This window comes from Meriones unguiculatus, chromosome 15 (genome assembly GCF_030254825.1).
Source record: "Meriones unguiculatus strain TT.TT164.6M chromosome 15, Bangor_MerUng_6.1, whole genome shotgun sequence".
Lineage (NCBI taxonomy): Eukaryota > Metazoa > Chordata > Mammalia > Rodentia > Muridae > Meriones > Meriones unguiculatus.
Genome location: NC_083362.1, coordinates 70591891 through 70601047, shown reverse-complemented (window position 1 = coordinate 70601047; position 9157 = coordinate 70591891). Strand labels below are relative to the sequence as shown.

General features: G+C 48.6%; 1 protein-coding gene across 1 annotated transcript in view; it reads left to right on the top strand.

Annotated features, from left to right (window-relative positions):
- Window positions 1–1722: 1722 nt before the first annotated feature.
- Dner (delta/notch like EGF repeat containing) overlaps window positions 1723–9157 on the top strand; it is a 277351-nt gene continuing 269916 nt past the window's right edge. Inside the window, exon 1 of the mRNA XM_060368734.1 lies at window positions 1723–2650. Coding sequence (XP_060224717.1) covers window positions 2375–2650 — 276 coding nt within the window. The 5' untranslated portion in view covers window positions 1723–2374. The remainder of the gene's footprint in view (window positions 2651–9157) is intronic.

The following is a 9157-nucleotide window of genomic DNA, read 5'->3' as shown; positions in this document are numbered from 1 at the left end:
CCTTCCTGAGAAGCCAGTTGCCACTGTGTGTGAGAATCGGGCAACTGACCGAAGTGGGTGGGAGTCCTCGGTGGTAGAGCTCTCATTCGGGTGACTTGCTGGTGGCATAGCCGAGACACTGAGAGACACTGGCCAACAATCCCAATAAATTCAGCACTCCGTGAAGCTCGGCTTGGGTGCTATCTTTCCTTCGGTCTGTCAGTTCTTTTTGTCCATGGTGAGTCAATGCTTTATTATATTTTTCAGGCAAAATTAGTGAGTACAAGCTGGAAGATTCCTCTCACAGCTGGAAGAGTTAGCATGTAGTAGAGACAGAATAGTGCGGCATTGTGTTTCATCCCCATAATACGTCCTTTAAAAATTAAAGACATAAAATTAAAAAAAAAACAAGGGAAATTACCTAGAAAATTCATAAATTAGCCTCACAATATAAGGTTGCTCCTCATCCCCCCTATTTCAAAGTGTTAAGAAATTCAAAAGGGGTTTGCTTAGGCAAAAACTTAATTTGTGGAAGTGTGTTTTTAATTGCTCACAGCCTTTTTGATTAAAAAAAAAAAAAGTCCTTTGGCTTCGTTTGTGTCTTGGGGAAAGGAAGTGAACAGCCCTAGCAGCTAGAGGAACTGGTTTAGTCTCTGCTATGGCCGGGAGAGAGCAAGAACCACCTGAATGATGACTCCAGGGCCAGCAGAGGGTGCTGGAGTGGCACAAAATTAGGACTTAAAAAAAAAAAGTCAGCAGGTGGGAGGGAAATGCAGTTACCACTGGGTCCACTAACTGTAAGTTACTCCTGCCCGGCATAGATCTGTCTAGGTTTGGGGTCACCTGTAGCATCTAGGGGCTTCAGATTTTATTTGAGATCTAAACAGGCTTGGTAGAGGCCAGACAGTTCGCCTTCTGCTTCCACTAGAGGGCTCTCAACAGCTCCTGGCCACTAGATCTGTGGCACCTTTAAGCAGCTCATGAAATCTCTACTTCCTTATTAGCCCAGTCTTTTACAAAACTATCTTTTGTGTTCTCTAGAAAATTTGCCCAGTCTGTTAATCCAAAAGATTTATTTTTTTTCTTTTTCTTCTCTCCTTTCCTCTTCCTTATTCTCCTTTTCTCCTTTTTCCTCTCTTTTCTTTTCTCCCTTCTCTCCCCCTCCTTCCGTCCGTCCCCCCTCAAGCTGGCCTTGAATTCCCTAGATAGACTGACCTTGAGCCTCCTGATTCTCCTGCCTCAGCCTTGGTACCACTGGGAGTACAGATGTGAGCTATCCGGCCGGCTGCTTTCCCCGCTCCCTCCCCCCTTTAAGTTTTGCATAGACAGAGGCAACTAGTTTTGTGGTCTATTTATAGCAGAGGCTGCGAAAGTCAGTTATGAGTGCAGACAAAGACGGCTGAGTTTCGCCCAGTGGATTTGACCTCCGTGCCGCATCAGGAGCAGCCTAACGGAGAAGATACCACAGCCTTTGAAGTAGGTCACCGTGAAACCTCCTTCCCGTCAGAGTTTAGCAGCGAATGTGTGCTGGAAGGGCCTTTGCGAACGGGCACAAAGGTTCCCGCAGTGTTCTGAGGGGCAAATCAAGAGACCTACTGGGTTCCAGCCTAGCCTGTTTGGGTCTCGGTTTCCTCCTGTATTCAACAACAGGGTTGGGTCCTCGGATCCCCCGCTTCTGGTCACCCCAAGCTTTTTTTTGAGCTCTCGTGAGCGCCAGTTGTGAGCGGCGCGTTGAGCAGAGCCGGGAGAGGAGACTGCCGGTTCAGCACCAAGGACAAGGGCCTCGCTGAGGGCCTTGGAGGCACAAGGTCAGGTCCTTGAGAGGTCAGGTCCTTGAGAGCCAGAGCTGTACGCGCCGAGGACAGGAACAAGTGTTGTGGGAGCGGGTGGAGCACCCGCGAGAATGAGGTCAGGCCTGTCCCACTGCGGTCTCAGGGATTCTGCGCCGAGAGATCCCGAGTGGCAGCTGCGAGCCATCTGAAGCAGTCTTCCAGGCTGCGGGGGCCTCTCACTTTCCACCCCAGCATCCTCTGGCCGCCCGCTCCAGCCGGCGCCCCCGCCTCCGTGCCTTCCGGCCTTCCTTTGGACACGCCCACGGCTCTGACCCCCGGTGTCTTGGGGCGGAGGACAGCCTTCCCGCAACTTGCTGAGACGGCGGAGCAGAAGGGTTCCCATCCTGGGTCCTCCCGCCGGGCGCCCAGCCACCGCGGGCCCCGCCCCCGGCCCCGCCCGCGGTTGCCACGGGAACCACGGGCTCCCGCAGCTGCAGGAGGCGTCCGGTCCCGCTGAGCAGCACCAGCCGCTGGCGCCGCTGCCATCGCCATCTCCGCCGCTAGCACCGCTGCCGCCACCGCGCCCAGCTCCGCTCCCAGCTCCTGCGTCCTTTCCGCCCGCCATGCCTCCCCGCCGCGCCCAGGCGCCCGGTGCCCAGATGCTGCCCGCCCTGGCCCTGCTGCCGCTGCTGCTCGGTGCTGGGCCCCAGGGCGGCTGTTTGGCCAGTCCGGTGCCCGCCGCGCCCCTGCCTGCTCCGGGACCGTGCGCCGCGCAGCCCTGTCGGAACGGGGGCGTGTGCACTCCGCGCTCGGTGACCGGCCAGGAGCACCCCGCGGCCGATGCCGAGCCCGGCTACAGCTGCACCTGTCCCGCTGGGGTCTCCGGCACCGACTGCCAGGTGAGTGGCCACTACGACCGCCCAGAGATACGCAGCCTCTCTCCGGCCCCTGGGGCCCCAACACTCCATCTGCTAGCTTCTGTTACTTTAGGAAGGGAATTCGTAGATGCAAACCCGGGACCCACCCTTAAGTGCGGCTTGGCTGTCCACCTCAGTTCCTTGGCAATGCCAGCCAGGGCTCTCGGGGCGTGTCCTGTGCTCCAGGGCCCCGGCAGCCACCCCATCCCTGGTACTCGTGGATCTATCATTGGCCACCAAGTGGCGCGCCCCTCCTGGGAGGCCCAGGTTGAGCACCGGCTTTGTGCCCGTCGAGGCAGAGCAGAGAAGTCGGTTCCGGGAGTCCCCCGTGGGATACTCAGTGTCCAGCTGGGCTCTGTTCCTGGTCCTACTGGACCGGTGTGTATCAAGGATTCGTTAAGTGGGGAAAGGATGGTTGGCTCTGTGCCAGGTGCTGGGGCACTTTCCTTCCTCTCTTCCACCCCTAGGGCTCCGACAGGGCAGCCTGAGGCTGGGAGGACAGCTGCCTCCTTTGGCCTGCGGCCAGCCCTTTCTGAGCTTGGGTGGTTGGCGATGTTGGAACAGGTGGACACATTCGAGGGCATCAAGCTGGGGCTTGCCGAGTCGCCCTTCTGGCTGGATGCATTCGCGGCCAGGGCACAAGCAGGGCACTGGGGAGTCTGAGGAAGAAGCCCTGTGTGGGATGGGAGGTGGCCAGCAATCGACCTTGAACTGGAAAGGTCCAAAATGGATCTGACAGGAAATAAACGCAGCTTTTGCAAGTGTGCTAAAGCTCAGAGAACCTACAAACGTCTTCAGTGTTGAATTGGTAGCCCCTGTGTGCGCACAGCTGATCCTCTAGGGCAAAGATGGAAACAAACAAACAAACAAACAAAACAACAACAAAAGCCACACTGATCTGAAACAGCTAGATTAAACCACAGGAAGGAGGAACCTATCTGGGATGGGCTTTCTTTCTAACACGTAGGGTGGCGAGTTGGTTTGAGTTGGTTTCGTATAAATTGATACAATGATTGAACACACTTAAGAATGCTCTGAGCAGCTCTACTTTCAAACGAGGAGGTCACCCTTGCTGTGGGATAGGCTTTCATTTTTTTCAAGTAGAGGTGAGTGGGATAAAGAGGCTCGACCTTGGCAGAGTTTTCTGTTACAACCTTCCTTCCTGTAGTGGTAAAAATCCGTGCCTTAGTCCCTGCCTTCGTCGACTGGTTTCAGTTCGCGTTAATTCCCTCAAGGGAAAAGAGAGGCTGACGATGGGCATGGGTCGTATGAGCATCCAGCAGACTTGACACATGGGCATTCTTGGGGATGGGGGGGTGGGGAAATTGTCTAGTGCACTACCCACCCCTTCGGGGACAAAGTCCAGCCTTGGTAAAACAGAGACCTGAAGGTTGGTTGGGGTCAGAGGAGGGACTTATACTCATTTTTGTCTTCTGGCAAATGACAGCTTTTTCTGAAGAATTGAGATGCCTGACCGCTTCTGTGTTTGCATGCCCGAGTTCCTTCTTTGAGAGAAATAGTTAATTTAGACTCAGGGTGTAGCAGAAGCAGATAGGAGAAGAGTGGTATCAATATATATCAATTTAGGTAAAAGAGAGAGAGAGAGAGAACTAATTAGGGACAGGACATTTAATAAAACTCTCGGTATTTTTATATAAAAATAGACATAGAAATTATCCAAGAAAAAAGAACTCTCTACTGCTTCCCAAAGATAACAGAGAAGCACAAACATTTGGTTCAGTATCTGAGATAATTTGTCTAGAAGGGTCATCAGTATTACAGAACCAGTCGGTTCAGAAGACGTGGGATTCTTCTACAGCTCGCAGGCAGGTCTCCCGGAGGAGAAGCAACACTGAGGTCCGAGCAGGCAGAGTAAGGCATCTGCAGTTCTAACAGAGAAGCTGAGTAAAGTGAGAACTTGATGAGACTCCGATGCCCAGAAGAACTTCCTCGATGGTTTAGAGCTTTACAGCCCATAAAAAATTCATTCCTGGTGATTTTAATTTAATCTTTCATGAGTTCACAGTAAGACTCACTATTCTCATTTTCTGTGGTGTCAGAAAACAATACACAGAAGACAACCTTAATGGAGACGACGGGAAAGGAAACAAAAGAGCAGAAACCTACATACACATACACGCTGGGTGTGGTGTTGAATGGAAGTTTATGGGAGCTGAAGGCAGGAGGGTCAGGAGTTCAAGATCATCTGAGGCTACGTAGCAAGTTCAAGGCCAGCCTGGGCAACAACAGATTGTGCTTCAAAAACTAAAATCCAACCCAACCCAACCAAGTCAAACCAGAAACATATGTATGATTAATGACAGACAAGGGAATGACTGTTAGCTAGCACTTGGTGGGAACCTAATGTGCACTGAGATCAGGAATGTAGCTGTCTGTGAAGAGTCTTATAAACAGTGTCACCCCCACCTCCATGTACAAAGATAATTTATGCCCACGGCCACATTATATCCTATCCCTGAGGTCTCATTTTGCTTTGAGAAATGTAAAAGAAACAAAAACCAACAAACCCTCATAAATTACTGATCAGTTGTCTTTCATGTTTCTGGACCCTGCTTCTTGGCATGATTGGGGGCTTACAGGCTCTGGAGACGGGGTTGTGCCGGTTTGAAGTCAGAGCACTTTTGTTAAACCTGTGATGAGAGGCAATGGAGATAGTTTGGGGCACAGTTTCCTCCTCTTCAAACTGCCTTACTGTGTCATGAAGAGTCTGGCGACCATGGCTTTTGGCTGCCGGCGGCCTTTGAGGCTTGCCTGTTGGTTTTCCTCCTTCTTTCTCTATCCAGGCAAGCTGATAAGTGACCTGCGCACCCTCTCTTTAGATGCTTGCTGACAGGAAGCTCACACACTGGTCCTTGAGTGACGCATCTGCAGCTCAACCTCTTAACTCCATCGTCACAGGCTGTCTCCTTTCCCTGCTCACTCAAGTCATTATGATTACAGGTCCGACTGGGATACTTTACTACAATGGCAAGCAAATGACACTGAATAAAAGAAATAAACCGGGCATGGGGGTGCACACCTGCAATCCCAGTACTCTGGAAGAGAAGGCAGGAGAATCACGAGTTCCAGGCCAGGCCAGCCTGGGGTACAGAGTGACCTTGTCTCAAAACTAACCATCTGACCAAAGAAACAGAAACGAACCCCCTAACCTCCCAAGAGGCTGGGGGTACAGGAAGGTGGAAGTTGTCAGCATCTGGCTAGCAGCCCTCTTCTAATGGGAGGTCCAGAGGCATCTCCATTCTCTGGCCCACGCAGCAGTAGAATTCTCACCTGTGTTCTATTGAGCTAGCCACGGAAGCCAGGGATTATTTAATGTGGACTGTATTTGTTTGTAAAGCTTATTTTATTTTAATGAAAAAAATCCTTTGCCAAATATGCCAACAGTTAGACACTTTTTTTTTTAAATCACACATTCCCTAAGGAACTTATCCTCTGAAATGAAAATAAAAATGTATCAATTTCTGCACTTGGAGAAAAAGGGAGACACTTAATGGCTGCTTTTTATTTAAGTTAATGGCTCTCATTAAGCCCGTTCTACAATCTTCTCTTCTGAGCAAGCATACTAATTTGAAACAGTAGTTCAGGCGAATAAATGTGTTTCTGACTGAGAATTCTTTTGGTGTTACTGAGGATGGAAATTTTAGGCCATTAATGAAGCACCAAGTTATACTCCAGCCTCTGACTGAAATGTGATAATAACCAAGAGTTCTAATTTCATCAGCCTTTTTTTAAAAAAAAAAAACTGGACTTTTAACACACACACACACACACACACATACACACACCCTTTATTAAGGGGCATCTGTAAACTAACAGCAATCTTTTGTAGTGTTCAAATTCATTCTTTCTCTCTCTGGTTTCTCTATGAACTCTCTTACGCTCACTGTCCCTAAACCTCAATGTTCATATCTCTGAAATTGTCTACTAATATCTGCCCCATGTTTTCTTTCTAGAAACCTTGAAATCACAAATGAGAATCTCAGAAAGTTTTCACTCTGAGAACAAAGACGCGTGTGAGAGTAAAGATGATGATTGTTTTTATATCTTTATAGCTTTATTCTTTTCTCTGGTGGTGGGAAGGTCAGAAGACAGCGTTCAGGAGTCAGTTCTCCCCTCCCAACATGTGGCTCCCAGGAGTCACACTTAAATTGTTAGGCCTGGTGGCAAGTGCCTTTCCCCGCGGAGTCACCCTTTTAAGACAGTCTCATTACATAGCTCAGACTGTGTAGGAACTTGGGCTCCTCCTGCCTCAGCCTCCTTAGTGTTGGATTACAGATGTGCACCACTGTGCTTGGCAAAAGAATGAATGTTTAAAATTTTGGGGATAATTAAAAGTGGTATGCAAATAGAAAGCTTAAGAAAAGGACCTTATTATTATTAGTTTTTCCTGTATAAGATCTGGTTTCACAAGTTAAATCAGTGTTTGTGGTTGGTCTCATTCAATAAACAGATTCAGGGTTTTCTCTCTACTAGGGCTACCATGTCATATGTTTTAAAAATGGCAAATTAACTATTATAATTTTTTATCTCTTATTCTGAAATAAATGTTTGCTCAGTAAAATTCCCAGTGAGCTGACATTTCCTTTGAAATGCAAGAGGTTTTTGTTTGTTTGTTTGTTTATTTTTCATAAAGTGTCAAAATTCTTGTAACAGTTTTAGGAAAAGAAGGAAATAGTTGATTTTCTATGCTTTTCTTACATCTGTGAATAGTATTCTTGGCCATTCATAAGAAAGATCACCTTCTGCACCCTGGCCACGTGACAGAACACATTTCTGTCTTTAGCATCTTGGCTTAAGCATCTCATGACATGATACCCAATGTCCAAGGTGGCTTTGTTTGTGTCCTCATTTCATGAGCATCCACAGGGGAAGAAAACTTAGCCTGCAGTTGAAGGGCATTTGAGTCACAAAGCAGAATGTCTGGCTGTAATTTTAGACGTCCTGTCCAATTCAGGAGGTAGCTGTGGTCAGAGCTTTTCAGTTCAGAGCAGCCGCTGCGGAATCTGGGCCCCCAATGGAACATCTACCAGATTGACAGTTTTACAGACAAGGTGTCATGTTTGTTGCTCGGCCTGAAGCTTCTTTACCTGCACTGGGGCTCAGGCCTGCCTGCTTATTAAAATACAATGGAGCTTTATCAAATCTGAGTGTCTGGGCTTTCAGTATCCTCTGTCCCTGAATAAGACTCTGACTTATCCATTGGTCTGAGTTAGGGCTGGACACTGGAAACTATACGCTCTGTTGTATTGTCAGGCTTGAGATGACCCCACCCCCAGCTCCTGGGCATGTGACACATGGCAGAGAAAAGAGGGCAGTCACATCCACTCCTTGGCATGTGCACTCCAAGGTGGTCAGTTTCTGAATCCAGGAGTTCCCAGACAGGCTCCTCAAGTGATCTGTGTCCTTGGGTGGACTTCAAGTGGAGAGAGTGCAACTGTAGGGTCCCTGGGTCAGGACAGGGCACCTGGCTCTCTCTGGCTGTCCTGTAATTGCTAAGTCCTTCCTCTGAGGATGGGTGCCCTCCTCTGTGAAGCTGGGCTCCAGAAACCAGTCTTGAAGGGGCTGGAACTCAGAAGGTCTTTGTGCCAAGAGAAGCACTTACCTGACTGAAGCATCTTTCCAGCCCCCACTGATTGTTTTGACTGAACTCACCAATTGTCTTAGAGCCTTGAAGGGAGACCCGCTTCCCTCCTTCCCTCCCAGCTGAAGCAGTTCCAACCCAGACAGAGAGAGAGAGAGAGCACTCATAGGCTCATGCAGCAGCCATAATTACCAAACCAAGTTTGTATTGCCTGGTATGCTACGCCCAGTGCCAAAAGGACAACTTTTTACAAACATTTATGAAGTGATAACATTTGGAGGCAAGAGAGCTGTTCTCAAATACTCATCCCCAAGGCTTGAGCTCTGGGATCTTTATGGGGTGAGACATGGCAGAAGTTAGGTTAGGACTAACTGTTGATCTGCACCCACGGCATCACAGTCCATCAGCAGTTGCCATAGTGACCCACACATCAGTTGCGTTACTCACAGAGGTCTGCCTGCCTCTGCTTCCCAAGTGCTGGGATTAAAGGCCTACACCACTACATCCAGCATACGAGGATTCCTATCTTCTGTTTAATAGTTTCCTCCAGTGCCAGATCTGTTCTTGAAAAAAAAAAATATATATATTCCAAATACTTTTAAAAGATTTATTCATTTATTCTTATTTATGTGCATGGGTTTGTTTATGTGCATGTGCATGCATGTTTGTGTGAGTGCCTGTGGAGGCCAGAAGAGGCTGTCACTCTCCTGAATGTAGCAGTACAGGTAGTTGTGAGACAGCTGATGTGGGTGCTGGGAACCAGACTCAGCAGATCTTCTGCAAGAGTAGCAAGTGCTATTGACTGCTGGGCCATCTCTCTAGTGTCTCTGTATGTATGTATGTATGTATGTATGTACAAATATATATATATATATATATATATATAT